Source organism: Xenopus laevis, chromosome 1L, assembly GCF_017654675.1.
Source record: "Xenopus laevis strain J_2021 chromosome 1L, Xenopus_laevis_v10.1, whole genome shotgun sequence".
Taxonomy (NCBI): domain Eukaryota; kingdom Metazoa; phylum Chordata; class Amphibia; order Anura; family Pipidae; genus Xenopus; species Xenopus laevis.
This window is the reverse complement of record NC_054371.1, coordinates 132,290,271-132,317,392: the sequence shown is the minus strand read 5'-3', so window position 1 is coordinate 132,317,392 and position 27,122 is coordinate 132,290,271. Positions and strand designations below refer to the sequence as shown.

The 27,122-nt window shown below is 39.9% G+C and overlaps 1 protein-coding gene across 3 annotated transcripts; it reads right to left on the bottom strand.

Moving 5' to 3' along the window:
• Window positions 1–460: 460 nt before the first annotated feature.
• On the bottom strand, window positions 461–26,467 carry LOC108713948 (RNA exonuclease 1 homolog). 3 transcript variants are annotated; one of them, XM_018257708.2, is made up of 16 exons: window positions 26,199–26,467; window positions 14,348–15,576; window positions 13,835–13,936; window positions 12,728–12,950; window positions 12,475–12,614; window positions 12,265–12,402; window positions 11,243–11,351; window positions 11,068–11,130; window positions 9,992–10,141; window positions 6,767–6,880; window positions 6,608–6,681; window positions 5,152–5,262; window positions 4,952–5,067; window positions 3,997–4,135; window positions 3,318–3,438; window positions 461–1,494 (listed from the first exon to the last, which is right to left on the bottom strand). In XM_018257708.2, exons 1-16 carry the CDS (start codon window positions 26,392–26,394, stop codon window positions 1,406–1,408), a joined length of 3,114 nt encoding a protein of 1,037 aa, XP_018113197.1. In that variant the 5' UTR covers window positions 26,395–26,467; the 3' UTR covers window positions 461–1,405. The 3 variants fall into 3 exon arrangements, with proteins under 3 accessions (XP_018113197.1, XP_018113191.1, XP_018113206.1); XM_018257702.2 differs by having other exon boundaries at window positions 11,240–11,351; window positions 26,199–26,466; XM_018257717.2 differs by having other exon boundaries at window positions 11,240–11,351; window positions 12,728–12,926; window positions 26,199–26,465.
• Window positions 26,468–27,122: the final 655 nt, after the last annotated feature.

Sequence of the window (27,122 nt, the reverse complement as noted above, 5' to 3'; positions counted from 1 at the left end):
TGGGGCTAAACTCACATTTTGATAAATATGCCCTCAAATGTCTCCATGAAAATATAGAGAAATTCAAGTGACCCTATAGCTATAAACTGTAAAACTTCTGACTTGGTTAAGAGTTCCAAAATTGGAGTCGATCTCAATGAAGGTGCCTTTAACATTCTGCCAGACACCAATTAATATGGTCCAATTCCACTGGATCTGCAGACATCCCCAACATAACTTTGTTTTTGGCTCACTTACATATGGGGGGGTGGAGGGAGCAGAATCAGGCAAAGAGCCACATTTTTATCTCCCTGTGCTTACAGGTTCCTCCCAGACATGTTAATAGGTTCCTCATAAAACAGACCATAATATGAGCAGCAAATGGATAAGCATTTCGACTCCAGAAGCAAAAACCGATTTGAACAATCTATACTTTGTACAGAACTGTGAAATAGGGTAGCACTATAAATAAAGGACAATATCACAACAAAAATATTCAATTTAATTTTGATTCCTGCATTAGCTGTTCCCAAAATCTCTATTTGCCAAGAAGAGGTTTACAAAATTGTTTCTCTAAGGTACATTTCATGGACAAGCCACAGAAATGTGGCTGCTGCAATTACCAGCGTCTTTCCTCTGCCTTCATCTTTTAGCCAAAAACCTTTTTTTAATACATTTTCCATGTCAAATGGTTCCGAACACATGGCTGCTGCCTCTCACCATAGACACGTAAAGGATAGGATCATTTCAGAAAATTAGAATAGTATGAGACCACAGCCCCAAGTTGCCTTTCAACTGTTATATTTCATAGTTTTCATACTATGAAAATTTTAGGGGGAAAAAAAAACCAGACAATAAGTGCAGCCATATTATTGCTTTCTGAGGCATTAAACAGTTTCATGTAGCACTTTCACCCTTTTACTAAGGCTGCATATTTGTACTGAAGCTTCAGTGAGGTGATAAAGCAGAATTGGAGGCTTTGTTCAGGTGTAGCTGAGCAGCAAAGTGCAGGTACTCAGGTATCATAGAGTGACAAGCAAGACTAGATTTCCTGCACATGACACAGAACAAAATAATGTTAATTATACAAATAGCCTATTACACTCAAATGTACCTAACCAAAGTGTAGCTCCATGAGAAAGGCAAGAATAAATCACCCATTCATTTTACGCAGACCAGAGCATTATGCCAAAAATTTACAATAAAGGGGAAAACAAAAGCCAACATAGGATTGCTCTACACTTGGCACTTACACAAGCAAAATAATCTACAAGCATAAGAAAACAGGAATAGGATCAAAAACTAATAATCACAGATACACACAAAAAAAAATATAGATACATAGATAAGCTAGTGCAGCTTTCACACAACAGACCAATGACATTTGAATACAAATTTGACAAGTGCAGAAGCAAAACATTTGAGTTCATCTTTTCCCTTTGGTATCTTCTTTTACTTTCCAAATAATCAATTCCATGCAGGCTGTAGCATCTTCAGTAGAATCATGTCCGGCAACTAGCAACCAAGTGGGGGGGGAAAAAAAAGTTACTGATTTGCAAATGCACCAGGTTTCAGTGAACAGAAGCACAACGATAAAGGAAGCAGACCTCACCCTTATGAATCTGCCTCCTCTATAGTAATCTTTTTTTATTTTATTTACAAGACAATTAAAGGGCTTTATTTAATTTTTTTTTAAATTTTGACACGACTAGCCATTTTCTTACTCTCCCAGGTGCACTTATCCATGCGACTTGTGCGCTAATAAATTCAGTCACTCTTTACTGCAGCAGTCAATTAACAGAACAATGGGCAGGTCACAACACATAGCTGCATGAACAGATAGCCCAAAGTAGAAAAGAAACATTGAGGTACTTATAAGCACTACTGATAGAGAACTGCCCTGTATTTTAATAACTGGGGAAACAAGCAAAAACTACCTGTACTGCCTTATATTCATTTAAGGGTGAGGACACACAGAAACATTGTCCACTGGAAATCTTCCCTACTTACAGGGAACAAATGTCTTGAAAGTCTTTTGTACTGATTAAGCGACAATCACCAGGGATAAAATATATGAATCATGTAACTGCTGAAAACTGCCTGCTACTGCTGTCAGGGAAAACCAGTGATGGTTAAAATGATCCTGTCTGTCATGGCTTCTTATAATAGGAAATGCACCATGAACCTTTCATTCGATGTACTTTTCATTTAATAGTAGGAGTGGCATTTTATTTGCCATAACCACTGGCATGGATTCCCTTGCATAAATGTTTTCCTGGACAGCCGACTAACTTGTGTATATTTAATTTAAATGAGTCTGGGACATACTTTTAAAAACACAGGGGGGGGGACCCCAACAAGCAGCAAATGTTTATATTTATACCAGGGAATCTGGATGTTCAGATGCGGTTTATGTACCATTTCACTGGTAAGCCCAACTGAATCAAGTTCATGTCAAAAAGAGGGGTTAGACATACTTCAAGGGACTGGAACAACCACAAGGCGACACTGCACTAATAGGCTTTTATCATCATACCTAAAGTAAATAATTTAGCCTGTATGGATTGTAATTAAACTAGTTTTACAGAAATATATCATTATGTTAACTGTTAATTTTCTTTTTACTAATTTTCTTTTATTTTAAGCATGTACTAGGACATCAATGACCGATATATACCAATAATTGGACATATAAAATGTACAGGAAATGTACTGCATGCTGTAAAAAAACAAAAGTTTTTTTTAAATATCTTCATTCTTATGGGGGAGAAAAAATAAAAAAAGACAAGAGCAAGAAAGGAGTAAATTTCATGCTCCCTATATACCCATTTTTGCAGTTTTATTTAAACATAGGGGTGACATTGCATACGCCAACAGACCCACAATCCCAAAGCTACTAGCATGGGGGGGTTAAATGAATTGTTCAGTATAAAAATAAAAAGTGGGTATAAATGGGCTGTGCCAAATAAAATGTTTGCAATAGAGTTAGCCAAAAATGTAACGTATAAAGGCTAGAGTGACTGGATATCCAATATAATAGCCAGAACGCTACTTCCTGTTTTGCACTGATTGGTTACGGTCTGGTAACCAGTGACTTGATATGGGGGAGGCACATGGGCCATAACGTCTTGCTTTTGAATCTTACCTGTATGCAGATGATCAATTGCAAATCGTTGAAGTCACCTACTAACTCAAGAGTTCCGGTCACTCCAGCCCTTGTGGATTAAATTTTTGCTAACTATAGTACAAGCTTTTTTTTTGCACAGCCTACTTACCCAGTTTTTATTTTTACACTGAACTGTTCCTTTAAGCTTGATACGAGCTTGTAAAGTCCTTACCATTATCCTGAATAATGCGTCTAAGATAGTCAGCCATTAAATTTCGGAGTGCTCTTTTATGGGGTAGACCTAACCGATGAGGAAATACTACGGAGGTATCAACAACAGTGTCATGAATGAGCTGCAAAAAAAAAATTAAAAAAAGAAAAAAATTGTTTGTGAACTGTCGAAATCTCAAGGCATAAATATTCCTCAAGTAGTCATCTAGACTAACATACATTTTATTCCCCCTAGGGCATAATTTTGCCAGCAAGCAATCAAATGGTTAATTATCCCTTTAATAACTAAACCATGAAACTGTAGCAGTAGGAGCTTTAACATACCCTTGACATGTGCCTTTAAATGATTTCCACCCCACCACCAGCTCAGCAATATCTTGTGGCTACTGAATAATAAAAGATTTCCCTGTACAACAATTAAAAATTCAGTATGTAAAATGATTTGCCTTGCCATTTATATACAGGTACCAGATTTTTTTTCCCCCAACAGATGCTCCCTCGAGCAAGGAATGATTAAAGGGCAACTATAAACTGACATGAAAGGATACAACTCAAGACCACTATGATCTCTTTATATTTGTTTGCTAAAGGCATGGCCTAGTGTAAATATAAAAATTTATAAAAATGGGAATTAAAACTTTTCTATGTTAAGCAGAAGAGTAGTTTATAAAATAATTTACCTTTAGAGCTAAAAGGTCATTTTCTAAGCTATGCCCAATCAATATTGTATCGGCAGCGAACATGTTGAGCATAACAGCCTGTACATCCAGAATTGATGTGGACACATTCTTCAAATTATCCTCAGTAACACCAGAAAATCTACAAACCAATGAAACACGGTCACTGAATAAGCATTGTAATCAAAATCTCCAGTTTATATGTTGGCAATACGGACCTTAAGAAGAGATCTTTTAATAACATAAAGAAGCCTATTCCTGCTCCAAGTAATATTTACCACAAACCTACCACAAATAGAATAGTTATATAGGTGTAGATAAAGATAGACCATAAATTGACTAGTAAGGCAGCCAGAACTAGTACCTAATGCTTCTACATGGACAGAGTAGCAATTAAACTATTATATGGTAATGGAGGTGGAATCTGCATGGATTTGAAAACACTCAGAAGTTGCACAGGCCATACGTAACATAGATCCATTTCTTGTGGAGTTTTTACGTTCTACAATTCTATGCTCTGTAGTGGTTTCTAATTTTTCCTTCCCATAACCTTTCCTTAAAAATCACTCTGTAGCCATCATGAACCAATACTAAATCAAGTTTTTATTTTTGCCATACAAACTACCTCCTTCCTTTGCCTCCATTTTTACTCATCTCTTCACCCAATCAAGTCCTCTTTCCAGTCTGCTCTACTTCACTTCCATGTTCCTTTTTCTTGCCTGAGGTAATTTCTCCCAACCTAGGTCATCCCATGTTGTGGAAATGTTAGCTTGCATTTTCACAACAGTAAAAACCACTAAATTCCCTATGAAGTATAGTTCTTGTGCAAACATAGCTTATTTAGACAGAAGGGAACTTGGCAGTGCACGTTTGCCGTGGTGAATTAAAATGGTCACATATAAATATTGCTATCCAGTTAAACTCCATAATAAACTTAGAATCATGAAATTCCACATACTTGGTGTTGTAGTCAATAATTTCATTATCTGGTTTCACAAATGTATCATATACCACTTGCAAGCTGGGATCAACCACAGAGACTCTTGTTAGTTCCAAGCCTTGTATTGTATAGCACTGTACACATTGGATGGGATCAAATTAATTTATTAATATAGCAAAGGAGAAAGTAACCAACATAAAATTTCATGAATTACTTACCATTTCACAGTCCACTGAGAAAACTCCAGGATTTCCAACTGAAGGTGGCAGTTTTATAAAAGTTTTTATAAAACCATCAAGATTCTCCTTTTGCCCATCATGAACATGAAGCTAGTGAAAACAAAATGGCATATTGATAACAGAAAACAATCTACTCATGCTCATTTAAGAACATATGGTACTGTTAGAGCCACTGCCACACATTCTCTCTCAAATTTCAAGGCACTAGGAAGAATACAAACTTGCATCCATTCAAATGTAATTTGCAAGAGCACATCTACGCACGTGCTACTGCTTCTACACTTGAACCTTATCCAATTACTACACAATAGTAATCATGTATATACTGCATTTAAGTGGTTTCATGTATTTATTCAAGACTTAGAAGAGAAGAACTGGGTACTGAAAGAATTGTTTCAGTGACAAGACCATGCTAGTGCATTTTTGCAGGATGACACTGACCCAATTCATGGTTGGGATTTAAAGGAACAGTAACACCAAAAAATTTGTTTTAAAGTAATGAAAATATCATGTACTGTTGCGCTGCACTGGTAAAACTGATGTGTTTGCTTCAGAAACACTACTATAGTTCATATAAACAAGCTGCTGGGGAGCAATGGCGGAAATTGAAAAACTGCTTTATGGCACAGGATAACTAATGGATAAAAGATACCATTAGACAGAGCTTATTTGCTATCTGATGTGTAACCCGAGCCTTTTCTCCTTTGAATGGCTGCCCCCATTGCTACACAGCAGCTTATTTATATAAACAATAGTAGTGTTTAAGCAAACAGCAGTTTTACCAGTGCAGGGCAACACTGCATTATATTTTCATTACTTTTAAAACACTTATTTTTTGACGTTCCTGTTCCTTTAAGAATGTCAAGCTTCTCTATACCCTTTTATAGAATTAGAAGTTTCTTAATGAAAGGCCTAGAAGCTTTGGTAGATAATTAAATTAGTTTACATCAGTTAAGAGTGGCTTTCAGAAATGTTTAGTTCCCCTAATATTATATAGCCAATATTTATTCTGGCCTTCGCTTACCCATAACGTTACTTATGTATACAAACACTGCTGTTATCAGCCTTTTTATCATCAGAATACCAGGGATGGTACATATTCAACAAAGCATTCAAGATATATCCAAGAAAGCAAACAGCCTCTATCCCCAAAATGTCTGAGCACCCCAAAGGAGCCAGACAACCGTACTGGAGGCAACAAGACAAACAGTACTGGAGGCAATAAGCTAAAGATAATTACAGTGGCACTACAACACCCTGATATAGACATGCAGCACAGTAATGAACGAGACAGTAGGTAGAAAGTGCATAAGTGGCTGAGATGAAGACAAGTGGTCTTTGTCAAAGGAAGGAGATTATAGGCCCGCATGCTCACATTACATGTTAACACAAAAAAAAAAAAAGCCAACATTTTCTGATGAAAAATAGAGATTACCTTTGCCATCTGGCAACCAGGAGTTCCCACCACGGCTTCACAACAACTGTAGCGCGTTTCTATACCACCTGGAACTAAATAACTCAAACACTTCATATTCTGTTTTATGAAAGTTTAATCATGCCCACCCACCCCAATCATGAAAACCACTTTACTTACCTTTGTGCCGTAATACCTTTCCAGAGTGGTAATTGCACTCCTCCTTACGCACGTGTTTTCCTTGCTGTGTTACGGAATAGGTTTCTCCACATCGACAGCAAACTCTCCTCAGAGCTTTTTTCAAGATTTCCCAAATTGAGCAGGAAAGAAAAGATTAAATTGTGTATATAATTCCCAAGGTCCCAACTATAATAATAGATCCAACTCTTCCGTTACATAATGTGTATAGTGATATTGTGGTAGTCCGTGCTTGAATGCTACATCATATTTTCATTTTCAATCTTGTTGCAGTTTTTCACTTTGCAATGACAGTTTTCTGGTATGGTATGAATTTATCAGAAGATAAAAGTCGCTACCATGGACCAATATTAAAAACGGGCAGTAGGATTTAGGGTAGATCTATCCACATTTCTGTTTCAAATAACAAAGAGATTGTGTACTCACTGTTAAATCTCTCTCTCCAGTCGCTTGGGGACACAGTAAATATGGTCCCTCCGCCTATACCCCAGCCCACAGGCAGAGCTAAGCCAGTTTGTACCAAAGCTAGGAACAGGAGGTTAAATATAGAAACAAACCCTTATAGAACTATATACAAAAAGGGAGATACCATGTCTGAAAACGATTGAAAGCTTTGACCAGGGACGGAAGTCCTGTGTCCCCCAAGCAACAGGAGAGAGATTTAACAGCGAGTACACAAAATCTCCTTTTCTCCTTAGTCTGCTTGGGGGGGACAGAGGAACTATGGGGACATACCAAAGCTGTCCCCTAAGACACAGGCAGGAAGGCGAGGCATATGTGGAACTAGCCACTGAGTACCTTCCTGCGGTAGCGGGTGTCCAATGCCGCAAATGTGTCAAAATGGTAGAATTTTCCAAAAGTATGGATGGAAGTCCATGTGGCAGCCTTGCACAATTGTTCAGCCGAAGCCTGATTTTGAAAAGCCCAGGACGTACTCATTCCTCTAGTGAAATGAGCCTTGAGTCTAGCTGGGGGGCTTTGTCTCCAAGCTGTGTAAGCCCTTTGAATGGTCTGCTTGATCCAACGGCATATGGTTGCCTTGGAGGCAGGAGAGCCCTGGCGGGGCCCAGACGGAATAATGAACAGTGAGTCCGATTTTCTGTCTTTCTTCTTGTCCATGGAGTCCTTAAAGGAAGCTGCTTCAGGAACAGGCAAAGCTGTGTTCTTAGATAGACGTGACACAGGGGCATTCACTGAAGGGAAAGCATATAGCTTGAGGCTACTATTTGGTTGAAAACGCCTCTCTAGCTTATCCCACTCCCGCTGAATGATCTGATTGAGTTGATCATGGGAGGGGAAGATCTACTCTGACGTTTGAAGAGACCTGAGGCAGAACTGTAACTGGTCCCAGGTTCCTGTAGGGTCTCTAATACAGAGGAAATTAGGGAGTCAATGGCCTTGGACGATAATTTTGGAGAATCTTCCTACTCTTGATCTGAACTGAGACAGCTCTCCGTAAGACAGAGCTTTATGTCTCCTGAATGTAGATGGGGGGGGAAGGAGCAACAGACTCTTCGTCTCTCTATGCAGAGGAAGAGGAGGGGGCCCTGCGCTTGGGTGGCTTGGGCTTGTCTAAGTGGCCTGTCTAGTGAACTGGCCAGCTTGGTAATGCCAGCAACCAGTTGAGAAGCCCACTGGGAAGGGGGGTGGAGACTGAGATCCCTGTGAAGGTGGGTCTCTAGATTGGGCTGCCTACGCCCCAATGGGGTATAGGCTTACCTGGGGTGTAGGTCCTGGAATTTCTGGAACAGGCTCAGGGAGCTGGGGTATAGCAAGAGGAGGGACTAGTTTGTCTCGACTCCTAGTGGTTCAAGCTATACCCATAGTTCCTGTGTCCAACAAGCAGACTAAGGAGAAAAATCTGTTACATTGCCTTTACATACAGCAGCTAGTGTTGGTAGGTTATATGGTAACAAATCATGAAACCGTGCGTTAACTTTCATAAACCATATCTTCCATAAGCATCCAGGGAAATCTGATCTTGCATCATTAAAATGATTTTGAAAGGGGAGTACTTTGCATTACAAGACTTTTGCACATCTGAGTAGTATCTCTCCAATTCTATGGAATGCTGCCATGTCAGCTACATAGGTATGTGGGCCTGTACACAGCATTGCTCAGTAAACCAGGTTTTCAAAAGTAAACTCAGCAGCCTTAAATACTCAAGTGTTCTCCTTTGCCAAAACATGATTCTTAGAAAATATGGAATGGAGCACTGTTTAGATTGACAGTGATTTGGGAATAATGGAAGGTTATGTAATGCTGGTTTCCTTTATCGAAACAACAAACAAGTTGTTACATTTGAACATATAATGCAGAATGCCATGCCGAGAACAAAAAATCAGTCCCTGACATTCAATATTAGGGCGGTCCCTCAAAACAAAAATTTTGTATTTAAATTAACTCTGCACAGAGGCTGGAAATAGGAAGGGCCAGATGTCTCAAACTTTATATGCAAGGAGGCAATGTTTTTTTTTTTTTTTTTTTAAATGTATCAACATATTCCCATGTGCTTATTCTCACCACTGGGTTTCAGCCACCAAGGTCTGATCTTTAAATGAAAAATTCCTTTAGAGCGGACATTCCCTTTAGCATGAAAGCATTTTTTTTTTTTTTTTTTAACAAAAGATCAAAAAATAATGGATTCACTGTATATAAGTAGTAACTAACTAGGGATGCACTGAATCCACTATTTGGGATTCGGCCGAATCCCCGGGGAAAGATTGGGCCGAATACCGAACCAAATCTGCATATGCTAATTAGGGGCAGGAAAGGAAAAGATTCTTGTGACAGTCACATGATTTCCCTACGCGCCCCTAATTTACATATGCAAATTAGGATTCGGATTCTGTTCGACAAGGCTCAAGGATTCGGCCAAATCCTAATGGTGCTGAAAAAGCAGAATTGTGAACCGAATCCTGGATTCGGTGCATCCCTATAACCAAAAAAAAAACCATCAGGGTGGTGTTTCTTTGCTTTAGTGCTTTCTATTTCCTACCCCACTTTGCAGACATATTCCAATATTTTGCACAGATGAGAAACAGGCCGATTAGGTTATATCTGTACTGTTAAATCAGTGGTACTGGATGCATAGCACCTCTGTCAACGATGATGTGCTTCTCATTGTTAATAGGACAATACAGTAAATATCTGGAAGCTAAACAGTCAAAGCCATTCCATTATAGGGATAACATTCTCAGTTCTTACCATCGGTACCTATAGACTTTGTTACTGCATTGTGCAATAAAGCACTACCAGGTTTCTCTGGATTTGGCTGGGGAAATCCATTGTCTTTTAGTTGTTCATCAGACAGTACATATTCTTTGAGGAGATTGTAAAGGTCAGTTCCTCCAAAATCTGAAAATACAAAGCAGTTATTCCCTGACCCCTTGAATGCTGGTCCACCTTTGTGTTGCCACACCATCAAAGAATGTCTATGACTACTGACACCATGAAATTTAAAGTCACAGACACGCAGTTACATACAAAATTAGAAGTTACATTTGACCAAATACATCATACACCATAACGAGGGTTCAAGAAGTCATTACCAGAGTACAGCACTGACAAGAGTAAATAAATACAATAGCTGGTTTAACTTTTTTTTTTTTTAAGCAAGACTGCTACTTTATATTAGGATGTACAGAATCTGGATTTGACCCAATCCAAGTGCTTGGGCCCAACCAAATGCTTAAAATCATAACTTGTTCCATCATACAAACATGGAAATGGTTTTGTTTTTGTTTTTTAACCAGAGGGTTGTTCAACCCTTTTTAACTATCTTGCATAAGCAAATTAGGGCTTGGCTTTCGGTCAAATCCCAAAATAATGGATTCCATACATCCCTACTTAAGTTTAGACATACCCATTTGAATGTGTGGCCTGGCTTCAATTACATTGGCTCCAGTGCAAGATTTGAACCCAGACCACACTACTGCCCCACCCTCTAGACAAGCACCTACTTTCACAATCCATCCTCTCGCAGAATTGTCATAGGTGGGCACAAGAGCAACTGCAGCCCCTGCACTCTTCAGAGTTCCAATAACAGTTACATTTACATATACTATTAAAACCGTTCCAATAAAACTAATTTAACATATCTGAAAGTTTCAATATGCAGAAAGAGTCTTTGGGTAGAGGAACCCTTCGGCTTCCCCTTGCGCCATTTTATTGGCACTTTTTACTTGGCTTAAACCTTAAAAAGCTTAAATACTTGGCTTAACGCTACAGGACATTTTTTTTTTTTTTTTTTACACTTTAACTAGATTTAAGCCATAAAGTACCTTTTTTGTCATCTTGTTTCCTCAATCCAGATGCATGAACTTTGGTTTTTGGCTGCTTTGAACCTAAAAAGCATATTTATGAAATGCAAGAGAAAAAAAAAAAAAAAAGTTTCCGTAACATAGTATTAGCCATCCTTTGAATTATGGCAGAGATATAACAAATATACCATACCACCTGGAACACTTCGCTGGTCTCTCAGCTTCTTCAGGCTGTTCACTGCTATGCTAAGATACATGTTTCGACTTCCACAACGATCATATATAGCTTTTTCCTCTGCCAAGGCCTATAGAGGTTACAGATGCAAAATAATGAAGGATTTCAGCAGAATCCTGAACCCTAATTTGCATTATTAGGGCAAGGAAGCCTTAAAAACAACCATGCCGGGGGGGGGGCATGACAAAAAGTCATAAGATTTTATGGATTTATTTCAGTCCTGCTGACAAAAGCCCAATCCCAAACTGAATCCTAGATTCGATACATCACTAAAAGAATGCTGAACTGGATCAATCATTATCCTTTATGTATTTAGTGTTTAGACATATTCTATAGCACTTTATTGGGACGGTCACACTTGTGCCTGCTATAATGAAGTTTACCTAATTTACCCCTACTACATTTATCCAAAATTCACAACTCAAAATTTTATTGGCAGTAGGGATGCACCGAATCCACTATTTTGGATTCAACCGAACCCCTGAATCCTCTGTGAAAGAGGATGCAAATTAGGTGTGGTAAGGGGAAAAGAGTTTTTACTTCCTTGTTTTGTGACAAAAAGTCATGCAATCTCCCTCCAATTTGCATATGCAAATTAGGATTCAGTTCGGCCGGACAGAAGGATTCGGCCAAATCCAGCCGAAAGGCCGAATCCATTGCATCCCTAATTGGCAGTGACTTTCTACCTTACAGTTTATAACAGTTTTAGTGCAAAAAAATAAAAAATACACATCAGCGTCAATTTACACTTCTACAGGCCATAGGCACTATTGCAGTACGTGGAAAACCATGAAGCCGCATTTCCATGAGCACTAAAAATATCCATTTATCTTCAAAATAGTCTTAGAAAATTTGTAACTTTGAATTGAAGTCAAGGGTTTAACTTGTAGCATCACTCAACAACCATTCGTAAAATTGCAGCCAACTCCTTGCAGACTTTTAATCCAACAAGAAGCAAGAGTTATAGTAAATATGCTTTTAACCTTGTCAAATGCCTCTTGAACAGTCGCAGACACTTTTAAGAATTCCTCAACAAAAGAGTTGACATAGCGTTGCCTTGTTTCATGCGGCACTTTAGAACAAGATTCTGATCCAACCGAAGGCTTCCTGCGGTTAGTGGCCTAAAATAAAAATGACAAATTATGGCATAATTTTAAATTAAAAGTCTATGCAAATTGTAGGCTTCTTAATACCTTTATAGGGATAGTCTGTATGGTTCTTTTTTGAGGAACATTCATAAGGGTCGAAGTGCCAAGTTTGTTCCCTTGAAGGAAACCAGTAAATTGACTTCTGCTTGACAAGATTGGCTGGACTTCAACTAAATTAACACAAACTGGAAAAAGGGGGGAAAAGTGAAGTAAAATGAAAAATCCAGCAGCCATAGAGTAAGCTGTACCTTAAGAGTATTACAGTAAAATTTGTTGAATTGTATCTGGAGTAGCATACCCATTTGTCCAAGGTTGTTAAAAGCTGGAGTTATGCAGCCAGTGATTCTCTTTTGTGTAGAAGCTACAAAGGCCTGGCCACTTTTAACTGCTGCTGTTATTTGAACAGCTTGTTGGTGAACATTCAATATCCTTGCATGATGTATCTGCTGTTGAGCAGGTCCACGATAAGGAACTAGAATGCTGTTGCTTGGTTTTGTCTGCAGTTTGAGAAAGCAAAGATCCTGAAGAATTCAAAGTGGGTAACTGGTTTTGTACAAACTAGTAAACTTAAATAAATAAGTTGTTAGACCATTTGCAGAATTTGTTTAAACTTGCATTTTATTCACTCTATAGCCCACAGCAGAGGGCCCAGCAGTGAAAACAAAAAGTGATTAAGCAAAAAAAAAAAAAAAAAACCCATCTGCCAGGTAAAAATCAACATTATGTGTCATTAAATATGGCATCAACCAATGAATAGCCAATGAGAAAGATCTTGCTGGGTGAAATTCAGCTTCTATTGTATAACCACAATTAGAAAACTAAAAACTGTGCTTGCTTTGCAGGACTTCTACCATTTTGAATAAAAGTTGAAAAGATGTATAACCTAAATCCAGTGCCAGGAAGGTACACACATCAAGTTTTGCGTAGTACAGGTATGGGACCTGGGGTCTTCTGGGTAACTGATATTTCTGTAACTTGGATCTTCATACCTTTAGTCAACTAGGAAATCTTTTAAACATTAAATAAACCCAATAGGCTTGTTTTGCCTCCAGTAAGGATTATGTATATCATAGTTTGGAACAAGGCACTGTTATTAGAGAAAAAAAGGAAATAATTTTTTCAAAATTTGGATAAAATGTAGTCTATGGGAGCTTTCTGGATAATGGCTTTCCCTTACTTGTGATAGTTAAAATTTTTAAAAATGTTCCGCATTTGGCCCTGTTATTGTTATAGTTTGGAGTATCTGCAATAGATTAGGATTCACTGTACATCAGTACTTAATTTAAAGCTTATTTAAAATTGTAAAGCATTTACAGTGAAGTTACCAGACCATCAGGTGTACTTTTCACAAAATCCAAGCTGCATGTCCTGACAATTACAGATACCTACTATACACCCCACTTACATCGATTTTAGTAGATGGATGAGCAATTCTTTTCTTTTGAGTAGGAACCATATCATTTGGCTTAGTTTCAGTCATGAACTCTTCAGAGTGATCCAGATCAACCTGCATAAAGCAATATTTCAAAGTCAGAAAACGTGTCAATTTCAATTATGTGACTATTAAAGAGCATCACTTTCAACCCTAAGCATTTTAACTTGGTGAGGACACTACAGTGTTAATTAGAATTTTCAATATGCTTTAAATCCTTATGTAGTGTTCTCATTTGACCACTTGTGTCATCCAATTTTAACATGCCTGATATTAACTGCATTCAAAATGATGTCCGTAGCAATACTGTCAATTGGTAATGACTATGGGTTCGCATTTACCCCTTCCCCCACCCCTTTGCTTGCACACTATGGATAAAAGTAGAAATGTATATAATGTAATTTAAATAAATATAAAACCCATATTTAAGAGGTGCAAGAAAAAAATTTAAATAAGGCTCCTGGCAAGACTGCAATAAAAGTAAACCTCTTTTGAATGTTGTGTTGCTTCTTTTTCAGCAAATTCATTAAAAATCCTGAGGCATTCATCCATTGGATCCTCAGAATCTGAAAGATCAGTTTCAGCTTCAGACCCATCCACGGCATCAGAGGATGAATCTAACACAATCACATCATTTGCAGTGCCTGGTGATGGACTCTCCAGTTGACATTTTTGTTCAGGTTTAGCACTTAATTCGATTACTGTAGAAGATTGTTCAATAGTAGGAAGACTTGCTTGCATGCAGTCAATACCACCTGACCCCCCAAATGTCCCAAAGACATTTTTATTTTCCATCAAGGGCTTTTCATCCAACTTACAGCAAAAGTCATTCTGATTAGATGCCGACATTATGCCCTCTAAATGCAGTTGCTTTTGATTCTCTTTAGAGCATTCGGAAGAGGGGGAATGTTTTGGTTCACACTTTTCTGTTTGAATAGGTAAATAGGAATATACTACTTTTGGAGTTGCACAGGGAAGTTTTTTATCATCTGTATTAATATTTTCACTCTGCATTACACATGTTTCAGCAACGTTTAAAGCTTTTGTTTCAGTTTCCCTTTTAGCGTGTTTTGCAGTATCTGGTAGAGAAACGTCACCTTTCTCAGTATTTGCAGAAGCCATTTGAGCCGCGTTTTCTACAATGCTGTCACAAAACAGCATAGACTTATCATCATCAGTAGAATTACATTTACTTGTGTCTTGCTTTTCGGTGTTGGCCTCTAAAGGAGGCTCATCTATTACAAGTATATCTTCATCATCTGATGCTTGAAGTTTAATCTCCAGTCTTATCGGAGATGCTGCTCTCAGTTTTTTGCAAGGGGCGGCTTCCAAGTCATCATCATGGGGAAGTTTTGATTTACAAGCCCCACCCTCTTTTGCAATTCCTCCAAATAAACCAGCAGAGTAATTGAGTAGTGGGTCATACTCCAAATCAGTAGCTGGACAGCGCCGGTCAATTACATATTTTTTGCAATGCTTAAAGTTAGGGTTGTTCTTTGAAATGTTACGAGGAACATTACTTTGTACATCTGCAACCTCTTGCATATCTAGGCTGCTTGATATATTGCTGTTGCTATCTGTCAGTAGTGTGGTGCTTTTCGGTGTGCTATGTATTCCACTTTTGTACAGCAGTAGCTTCTTCTGTTTTTCTTCTACTTCATTCTTTACAGCTTCTATTGCTTTATTAATTCTTTCAAGCTCCTCTTTATTCTTACCTATAAAAGGAAACAGAAAAAAAATGTGTAGACTTACACTTTTTGTGAACTTAATATAGAAAGCACATAATTATGTTTTTATATGAAATATTGTTTTATCTATTTTTAAATGTGACCAGAGTTTTATGCAAAGGATTTTTAGTGCAAAAAGTAGCATAATTCACTGACCACTTTTGTTGTAGACAAGCCATAATGACCTGCAAGCTTTGCAAGTTGGCAAAGTAACCAACTGATGCCAAAGGCAAATTGGCAATTGGCAAATGGGAATCAAATTAGTCCCACCTGCAGAAAAATAAGTAACCGGAAAGTGAAAAATATAGTTGCACACACAAAGCCAGTACTTACTGTGCCAGTCAAGAAGTCATTGAATAAATAAAAGCAATAGGCAAAGGACCAGTCCATTGAGGTTATTCACTAAAAGCATTGGTCAATTAGAAAAACGTTCTATTAGGCTTTTAATCTTATACAATTTTACGAATTTCTGTGGTCCTGTATTAATAGCCTCTACTGTAACTCCAAAGCCTCAGTACCCTACTGACAAAGTTTTAGAAAGCAATTTAAATTTGTGCAACAGGAGCTATTGCGCATTGGCACATGCACAATGTTGGCATATATTTCAAGTTTTCGCATCTTATCTCTTAATATCACTATAAAGCTTTACTAGCATGTCTCGAATTAAAAGTGAAAGATACCTATTACAGTACCATAAGCATCTGTGCAGGTCTACCCATAAAATGGGAGTTAATTTTTTTTTTTTTTACATCTTTACTGCAATACCCGAAAACAGGATTATTGTTACTTAAAGGAACAGTGTAAAAAAACTGGGTAAAATAAAAAAAAAATTCTATATAGTGAGCCAAAAATGTGATGTATAAAGGCTGGAATGACTGGATGTCTAACATAACAGAACAATACTTCCTGCTTTCTAGCTCTCTAACTCTGAGTTAAAGGAGAAGTAAACCTTTAAATAGAGATATGTACCCTCATTATTATAGCCACGTATAGTACAGCACACAATGGGTTAAATCAAACAAATTTTCTGCCTTGCATTTTAATTTATATTCCGCGCTTCTGAACTGCGTTCCTATCATAGGCGCCATATTGAAATCATTCCCTAGAGCACCAGGAGTCTCCACCTGCTGCTATATGTCATAGTCTAGTCTTAGAAGCAAAGCGCGCGTCTTTCAGTTCGGGTGCGAGCAGATGCTGTATTGTGCCAGCACACGGTGTAGATATGCGGCTCTGAAATCACGTGCACCTCTTCCTCCTGAACAGAATAAAACAAGCGGTTGACAGGCAGGATTCTCCCTCCCCCTGTTATAGCTCCCGTCTCCAGTAACTTGTCCATTGCTTTAGGGCTGCTGATAAAATCTACACAAGTTCTGCAGGTGGTCCGGTATGTGCCTGGCTCTGTACTGTAAGGAGCTTTAACTATACGGAGCCCAGCTGCTTTCCTGTGCAGGAAAGTTTCTGCTCATGATTTCTGGGTTCTGAAATGCAGCAGTAGAAACTGTCATCTTACCTTTCAAATACAGGCACAGCCTAAACTTGTGGGAGCTGCCTGAAGAGTTTTGCCACTTCAGTAGGTGCAGTAGTGGGGACAAAACAGGAAATTGTTTTTACTTACCGTAATTTCTTCTTCCTGGTCACCTTCCATGGCAGCATTCACCAATGGGTTAACCTCCCTCCGGACCAATGGACAGGACCTCCCACTAACAAGTTAAAATGAGAGCCCCACCCATACTCACTTGTCTTAGTCTAAAGCCTGACATCTAGGGTGAATGCTGCCATGGAAGGTGACCAGGAAACAGAAATTACGGTAAGTAAAAACAATTTCCTGTTTTCCTAGTCACCCCTGGCCAGCATTCACCAATGGGACTTCCAAAGCGAAAAAAGGGAGGGACACAATATTGCAGAAATGAAAAAATATGCTTTATTCAGCAATGTATAACTGACTGCAAGACCTTCCTCCCAAATCTAGCTTCTTGGGAGGCAAGGACATCTAGTCTATAGTGTTTAATGAATGTGTTGACAGATGACCATCTCGCTGCTTTACAAATTGCTTCTGGCGATGCTTTTGCTTCCATTGCCCATGAACTCGCCAACGCTCTGGTGGAATGGGCTTTTAACCCCTGGGGAACCTTCCTGCCCGCTATATTGTAGGTCTTTGCAATTGCCGACACAATCCAGGAGCTGAAGGTCTTTTTGGAAGGAGCTTGCCCTTTCCTGAACCCACAGGGAATCACAAACAGATGGTCTGACTTTCTGAATATCTTGGACCTCTCCAGGTAAATTTCAATGGCTGACCAGATCAAATGTGTGCCAATATCTTTCTCTGTCTGACTTTGGAGATGGACAAAAAGATGGAAGAACCATTTCTAATTCCATATGGAATTTTGATACGACCTTCGGCAGAAATTTGAACGCAGGTCGAAGCACAACTTTATCCTTGAAGATTACCGTATAAGGCTCTAAGCAGACAAGGCAACCAATTCTCCAACTCTACATGCTGACGTAACCGCCACCAGTAGAATAACCTTTAAGGTAAGGTTCCATAAAGAAGACTTTTCTAATGGTTCAAAGGGAGCTCCTGTGAGAACATCCAGAACAAACGGTAAGTCCCAAGGTGGTGCAATTTTCTTTATGCAAGGTCTTACTCTTACAAAGGCATCAAAAAATCGAATGAATCCAATGCCCAGCTTACTCCTGTCAACGCCGAAATAGCTGACACTTGCACCTTTAATGTACTCAATTGGAGACCCCTCTCATAGCCTGAGAACAGAAAATCCACCAGCAACGAAGCTGTCTGAGAAATTGGGTCTTGGTTCTTGAGGGTCGCAAAATGCACGAATCTGTCCCAGACTTTATAGTACTGAGATGAAGTGGAATACTTCCTTGACTTTAGGAGAAAATCCACAATCTCTTCTTTGAAACCTTGCTTCTTTAACCTCTCCCTTTCAACCTCCATGCCATTAAGGACAGGGGGTCCTTCTCCTGGTAGAGGAACATTCCCTGGGACAACCACCCTAGAAATTTCAAAATCTTCTTGGGACCCTCTAAGGTAAGTTTGCAAAGCAGAGGAAACCAGGGTCTTCTTGGCCAAAAGGGAATCAGTACTATAGCATCGACTGCTTCCCGATCCACTTTCTTCAACACTTTCCAAATCAGAGGAATTGGGGGAAATACATATACGAGTCTCTTGGACCAATCTTGACTTAGACCAGGGATCCCCAACCTTTTGAGCAACATTCAGAAGTAAAAGGAGTTTGGGAGCAACACTAGCATGAAAAATGTTCTTGGGGTGCCAAATAAGTGCTGTGATTGCGTTTGGCAGTGCACCTGTTTTTTATGAAACCAAAACTTGCCTCCAAGCCAGGAATTCAAAAATAAGCACCTGCTTTGAGGCAGCTGGGAGCAACATCCAGGGGGTTGGGGAGAAATGTGTTGCTCACGAGCTACTGGTTGGGGATCACTGACTTAGACCGTCTATGGCCAGTGCCTCTTCACAGGGATACCTTGCGTAGAATTTTCTGCATTTTCTGTTTTGGACTGAAGCCATAGCGTCTACTTCTGGCATGCCCCATGCGTTCGCCAATTCCTGAAAGATGTTCTCGTGAAGACTCCACTCCCCTGGGTCTAAAGTGACTCGACTTAAAAAGTCTGCTCTTACGTTTTCTGTTCCTGGCAAGTGTATTGCTGAAAGATTCTCTAGCCATCTTTCTGCCCACTGGAATATCGGAATGGCTTCTTTTAACAATGTCATACTTCTGGTGCCTCCCTGCTTCTGTACATAGGCGACTGCTGTGACATTGTCTGACATGACCTTTAAACTCTTCCCTTTTAGAACATCTGAAAGAGCAAATAGAGCCTATCCTATTGCCCTTAGCTCAAGAACATTTGAAGGTGTCCGTTTCATATCCCATGACCCTTGAGCGAAATGTTCTCCAAAATGGGCTCCCCAGCTGGAACCTGACGCGTCTGTTAACACCGCCCATACTGGTTCTTCCAGCTGTGTTCCTTTCATCAAATTTTCTCTTACGCACCACCAATCTAGGTTGTGTTTTATCTCTTGCGGCAACCTTAGTGTTTTGTGCATATTTAGCTGTGGACATCTTACTCTTCTTAGTAGGAAATTTTGAAGCTCTCTCATGTGCCATCTCGACCATTTTACTACTTGTATCGTTGAAGACATCAAGCCCAGAATTTTCAGACAGTGATGCACTGTCACTGACGTAGGGCTTCTGAAGTCTTCTATTGCCTGAGGAATTTTCCACTGTTTCTGGATTGGAAGACTTACCAAATTTTCCTGTGTCTGGAAATATGCTCCCAGAAAAGGCAGTGACCTTGATGGGATTAGCGGACTCTTTTCTAGGTTGACAATCCATCCGTGTGTTTGCAGAACTTCCAATACTCGTTTTGTATGTCGTTCTGCTTCCTCTCTTGACCTTGCGGCCACCAGGATGTCGTCTAGGTAATGAAAAGTTGCTATTCCTTCCTTCCTTAATTCTGCTATTATGGTAACGAGGACCTTTGTAAAAACTCTTGGGGATTGTGATAACCCGAATGGAAGACATCTGAATTGTACTTGAGTTTCTCCTACTGCGAACCGTAGATACTTCCTGTGTTCTGGGAAGACTGGTACGTGGAAATATGCATCCTTCAAGTCTATGTTCGTTAACCAATCTCCGATTGAGATGGCCTGGATGATGAATGCCAAGGACTCCATCTTGAACTTTTTCTTTATTAAGAATTTGTTTAGTTTTCTCATGTCCAACACCAGTCTTAAAGCGCCGGATGCTTTTTTTACTAAGAAAAGCCTTGAGTAAAATCCTCTTCCTCTTTCTTGAGACGGAACTACTTCTATGGCTTTCGAGATGAGTAGCTGATTCATATACTCCTGAACCAGACCTTGACTCTCCTGTTTGTTTCGGAACGAAGAAACTAAAAAAGAATCCCTCCTTGGGATTGTTTCGAACTCCAAACGAAAACCTTCTTGAATTATTTTGGATACCCATCGATCTTGTATCGTTTTGGCCCAGACTGGAGCGAACAGATTCAATCTGCCTCCTACTTCTGCCTGAGCCAAGGTATCCTCATTGCTGCTGAGCTGTAGAAGAGGAGGAAGAGAAAAAACTTGATCTTTTCATATTCCCCCTGGAGCCTGGACGCACCGATCTCCAGGATGACTGTCTTGTGTATTCTTTTCCAGGCCTATATTGCCTTGAAGATTTAAAAGGCCTGTCTTTGTCTCTGGCATATGATGTATCATATCTGCCTCTTTTGCTTCTCCTCTCTTGAGGAAGGAATACACTTTTTCCACCCGAGACCTTTTTGATAATGGCGTCTAGTTTTTCACCGAAAAGCATATCCCCTTCAAAAGGAAGCTGACAAATTTGTTTTTGAGGCTGCATCCGCTGCCCAAGGCTTCAGCCACAATGCCCTCCTTGTTGCCACTGAAAGTGCCATGGATCTGGCCATAAAATGCACTAAGTCCACCGAAGCTTCTGAAATAAAGTCAATCGCTGATTTGCAGTCTGCAAGCATCTCCAATAATTTAGGTCTCTTGACGTTGGATGAAATTGCTTCCTCGATATTCAGGAGCCAAACTTTAACTGCTCTAGAAACAGAAGTAAGTGCTACAGCTGGCCTGCATGCCGCTCCCGCAGCCGCATATGATTTTTTTAGGTTAAACTCCATCTTTTTCTCCATAGGCTCCCTGAAAACCGCTGCATCATCCACAGGTAATGTCTTCTTAGCAAGCCTAACCACGGCTGCATCCACCTTGGAAGGGGCATCCCAAAATTTTGCCTCATCATCAAAAGTATACTTCCTTTGGAATTTCCCGGCCGTCTGTGGCCTTTTCTCTGTCTTCTTCCACTCTGTAGCTATTATCTCTTTTATAGAGGCATGCACTGGAAAGCATAGTGATTTTTTCTTCAAAGAAGGAAAAAGCTTATCAGCCGAAGACAATTTAGATGGCTCTGTAGGAAATGTCAAAGTATGACGGACTGCCTTAATTAGTGGCTCCACTATAGACAAATCAAAATTTGACTCATCTTTTGAGTCAATCTCCCCTTCTTCTGAGCCTAATGGAGAATGAAAGACTGAAACATCTGAAAGTTCCCCTTCAGAAACCTCTGACAGTGAGTCTGTCTGTCTTGAATATGTATGCCTTGGCCTTTTCCTGGAACTAGCCACTTCTTGAAAAGCCTGCACCACTGCTTGTTTTATGACAGCTGCTAAGGACTCCGTAAAAGCTTGATTTTCCTGAGAGCATGAAGGTGCTCGATCTTCCTGAGCTTGTGAAGCGGACGTCTTCTCAGGTGTTTTATCTTTTTTCTCTGTGGCAGGAAGGCTGCATAAAACAATAAACAAGATTAAGACAATAAACTTGGTGTCCACTTTTTTTTTTCGCATTCAGGTACCATCTAACCTTTTCCCTTTGGGGTGAGGTGTCTTGCCCGGTACACCAGTATCCATGTTCAAGCTATCCCCTGGAGCGTAACACACAGTAACAGGATTGCAGCACACAAACAAATGGATACGAACAGGAAGTACTGTCTCCTTAAATTGCCCACCAATCCACAAGCATGATATAATTCTACCCTATATGCTAGGGTTACAAACTTAATCTATGCCTGTTCCAGGGCTGCACGCCATACCTAGAAGATTTTGGCGCCAAAAAGAAACACTTCCGTGTTTCACCTTAATGCTGCGACACAGAACGCTTTGCCCATATCAAAAATGGCGTCCTCTCCACTTCCGGTATTAGTAAAGTGTGGGATCGCTCCTCTAGCCCATCCCGTCTTTCAGGATGACCGAGCGACCCTGCCTACCTTACTCTGTGACTACCGTCTGACGCCCTTCCTCCTTTCGGAACGCATCAGACTCCTCTGTCGGTAACGCTCGCAGGGCGGAACGATGACGTCACTTCCGGTTCCACGCTCAGTCCACAGACGTCTCGCGCATCAGGTCTGCAGCATCGCCTCCCTAACCCGCTCTGCGGGAGGTACAGCTTGGCCTATAATGGCAACATCGCACCACTCGGCCTTCCTTAACTAACCCCTCATAGGGGAGTATTTGGACCTCCAGCAATGCAGTGAACTAAGGGAGCGCATGGACCCCACATGCTGGGAACTCCACAGGGACTTGACCCCTGTCTGTTTCCATCCATCGGCCTCTGGACAGGACGAAAAAAAGACAAGCGAGTATGGGTGGGGCTCTCATTTTAACTTGTTAGTGGGAGGTCCTGTCCATTGGTCCGGAGGGAGGTTAACCCATTGGTGAATGCTGGCCAGGGATGACTAGGAAAATGAAGTACACAGCAGCTCTTTATGCAAGGTGGAATATGATCGGAACAGTGGGAAAAATACATAATGAACAGTGATGAAAAACCTTTATTCATAAAATCAAAATATTCTGAGAAATACATAAGGGTCTGGTACATTACAGTGCAGTAGCTGAGCTCTTCATGTTCATACTGCCAGCATGTGCTTAGAACTAGAATGAACAGGGAGTAGCAGTGAGTCAGGCAGAAAGGCTAGAACGGCTATAAAAAAAAAAAATTCTGCTCGTGCACACTGGCTCATGTTTCTCTGTTGGTCTCACATGCACGTGCAGCTGTCTCCTCTCCGACCACTCTCACTGTCGAAGAAATAAAGCTCCCCATCAACGCGACATTTTTCTTGCCGAACAACCGATTTTAGGGAATCCCGACCAATCCTTCAAAATTAGCGTGCGGTTAGTGGTATTCGAACGATCGTACATCTTACGATTTTTCGGCCGACATCTGTCGGGAAATTGATCGGCCAGGTCAAAAAAATCTGTCGGTCCCAGAGCAATCTATCTATGTTTGCAGGGCCAAGCAGGCAGCTCCCCTTTGTTTTCCTGGTAAATTGGTCTTTTAGTTGATGGTAAATTCGTACGATTGTTCTGAGAAGATCGTGGTCTCACGATCAGGATCTGATCTTTTAAAAATCTCAACATCTATGGCCAGCTTAAGGATGTCTCAGAGAGGAAAGGGGGCGGAGCTTCACGCTAGAGCAGGAAGTAGGTGAAATGAGCAGGGGAGTTCCTCGTATTATTCAGAAACAACATTAAACTGAACGAAGGGACTAAGGTATGTTGCTCTGGGGGGATGCTTAGTCATTTCAGAGTTAGAAAAAAAAAAAAACAGTTTACTTATTCTTTAAGTCAGTGTCTGTAAGGGGGCCCACATGGGACATAAATGTTCAGTGAGTTGGCCTTTGCAATTAATGCTCAGCATTCAGCTCAGATTCAAACAGTTTTATGATCTATGTGCCCCTCCCTCAAGTCAGTTTGGTTACAATGTTAATCCGCTTGGAGGTAGAGTCTTATAAACATTATGGTAGCATGCTGGAGTCCTCTAGAGACCAAACAGAGGTACAGCCATATATACTTAAAATAATTTTCCAGAGCATGCTTGGGAGTAAAAAAAGTTTAGTTTATTGCATCAATCTTATAAAAAAACATTAAAGAATCCCCTTATAACGCCTAACGCGTTTCATGCTTTCCTAGCACTTAGTCATTTATATCCCTCTTAAGGACTGGTTTTGGCACTATCACTGGTTTTGTAAAACGGACAGCATAGTATTTCAGTCTTCATATATATGTTAATACTTTGCAAGGCCCAAGGCCATTTTTCTATGAAAATAATGCATGCATTAGAAGTAAACTAATGGCACATTACTGCACTTGGTCCACTACAGAACCTTTAGAGAATCTGAATAACCCCCACCTAGCTGTGCCAGCTTACATTAAATGCATCTGACTTCCCCCTTCGGGGGTCCTTACAAGTTTCCCACCACACCAATGCTTTTGAGTTGCACCTATATACAGTCACTTTATTCCCCCTTTAATGCAATATGATGTACTTTTACATGCTTAAACATATACATTCAATAATACACAAAAGCCATGAATATCCTGTAAATTATATCCTTATAAACGGTGAGTTCTGATGTCATCAGTTATAAACGGTGAGTTCTGATGTCATTTCTGTCATGACTCACTGAAACTTGTGTATTGTAATAAATAAAGTACCCCCAGTTGCAAAATATGAGGATATTATAAGTTCCATTACCTATATAAAAACACTCGGCCTTGTGTTTTTATATGATCATGAAACTCCTTGGTAACTTGTAATATCCTTATATTTTACAAGAGGGGGTATTTTTTCCCACTATATATACACACACACACACACCACAATATAGAAATGTGAAGTGAAATCACAAAAAAGATAAGCAGAAAATAAAAAATGAAAGGAATACACAGATAGATACATTTACACACAGACTGCATTCCTTTTTAAAAAAATAAAGAAATAAATGCCATATTTTATATACTGAATTTATTGCATCAGCCTAAAGATTCAGCTTCTCAATTGCAGCAATGATCCAGGACTTCAAACCTGTCACAGGGGGGTCTCAATCTTGGAAAGTGTTGGTGACTCACATTCTCAGTGGGCTCTGAGCAGCTGTTGAGAAGCTAAGCTTAGGGGTCGTCGCAAATTATCAAGCAGAAAATGAGCTTGGCCTGTAATATTAGCGGATGCTACAAGCCTGATTATTAGTTTCTCATGCTAATTGCACTGGTTCCTATTCTGACATGTAGTAACTATCAGCCTTATATGGTGATATTTATATTCTGTGGGTACTGTATATTTTGAGTCGGCCCCTAAACTGAGTAAGTGACAGCAGCACAGAGCATGTGCAGTGAATCAGCAGAAAAGAAGATGGAGAGCTACTGTGGCATCTTTGGAGACAAAGATCTTTACTGCTAAAGGGCTGTGGTTGCCTTGGACTGGTACAGAAGTCCAAAACATAATGTACAACATTTCTAGCCTATGTCTTTAGTTAAGCTTTAGTTCTCAGGAGGCAACAGTAAAAAAAACAAAAACAAGGTGAAGTTCCTGCAAATGTGGTGTTGTTTAAATTACAGCAAAGAACACAACTGGTAACTTATTCCCAGCATGCGCACAGTATTTTATCACTGCTTTTTATATCCATGTGTAAAAACCAGAATTCATTAAGCAGTTTTCTAGGCTGGCATAAATTCAAAATAAAAGAGCAGTCTAAAAAATCAGCTATTTTCACACTATTTTACATTGCTTTTTTTGGACAAGTTTTTTTTCCCCCATTAAAGTCCTGGGAAGGGAGGGCTTGTGCAGGTGTAAATGATACACTACTACACCACCACAATATGAAACTCAAGCTGCTAGGGGCCAAACACATACAATGTGCTAAAGCAGATAGTGGATATATTTCTATATATCTATAGACTTATTGAGGTTTGTTGTCCATGGGATTTAAAAGTGATGAGGCAACATTAAAAAAAAAAAAATTACAACACTGAGACTGATAAATGCAAAATGGATGGCCTAAAAAAAAAAAAAATAGAAGGAAAAACATTTTACGTACAGTATATGGAACCGTTTTAGAGAGGATGAAAGTATTGGCATGGTTTGACAGATTGAGCCCCTGAAGACTGATGTGCCCGGCGCTGCAGCCTTTATATGAACGGGACTCGATTTCAGGCCGGACAGTGAGCAATTGTCTCGCGCGCAAGATGTTTCAATTAGGTTTTAAAGTTTTTCTCACCCAGGGCTTCTTTGGGAGTCTCGGCGGCTGGGGCAGGTGTTAAGACGGTCTCGTCACTGTCGCTCTGTGTTCCATCTCCGTCCCCCACAGGACATACATGTCGGAACTGGCAGTGAGGACGAGAACATCCAAATGATTCCTGCCCAGGAGTGAAAGGACATTCAACGTTATAGAAATAGCCAGAAGGGCGCAACATTCTGCCGTTTTCCGAACAGCGCTCGATGAAATCAAACAGACATAAGCGCAACCAACGCCATTATCCCGCCTTTTATATCTGACCCTGTGACCCTTTTACCCTTACGCCACACACCTACGCGCAGCTGATTTAGGGGAATCACTTAAAGGCGCAAATAAACTTAATACAATCCTTTAAACATTTTTGAATGAGGGTGCCTATGAACATATATTATTGTACGACTTTATAGAACATTTCTCCACCCAACATGATCAGGGAATTCACAGAAATAAAGTTTGCTTAAGTACATTAAACTGGACAGGGATTCCTAGTACACAGAGGCCCAAACATCCACCTTTAGTCCACTTGTCACTTTCTATAGCATCTTACAGCACAGATTGCCAGTGCATACCTCCCAACATTTTGGAAATAAAAAGAGGGACAAAAAAGTTGGCGTGCGTAGCGTGGCAACATTTTTTTGACCACGCCAATGTTTGTGGCCACACCCCTTAATTACCATGTTCATGTTACAAAATTTGTCAGGTTATGAAAGTTTGAACATATTTCTGTGTTTTGTTTCAGTTATTACAATTTTGCTAATGAAGGTGAATTGCCCTTTAAGCTGTGAGTCTAACTTTTCCCGAGGGACCTGTTATCTTATATTGTTACAATTACTTATTTGCTATATCTAGAAATAGTTACAAAAGTATGTTATCTTCTGCTGTGGCTGTTCTGGGCTCTCTGCCAAA

Bases quoted from the DNA above. Each gene is read 5' to 3' on its own strand.
- LOC108713948 (XM_018257702.2), bottom strand. From the start codon at position 26,394: ATGTTGCGCCCTTCTGGCTATTTCTATAACGTTGAATGTCCTTTCACT. The intron at 15,577-26,198 runs GTGAGAAAAACT...TTCCTTTTATAG, and splicing joins GACTCCCAAAGAAGCCCTGG to GTAAGAATAAAGAGGAGCTT. The intron at 12,615-12,727 runs GTATGCTACTCC...CCCTTTTTCCAG, and splicing joins TAACAACCTTGGACAAATGG to TTTGTGTTAATTTAGTTGAA.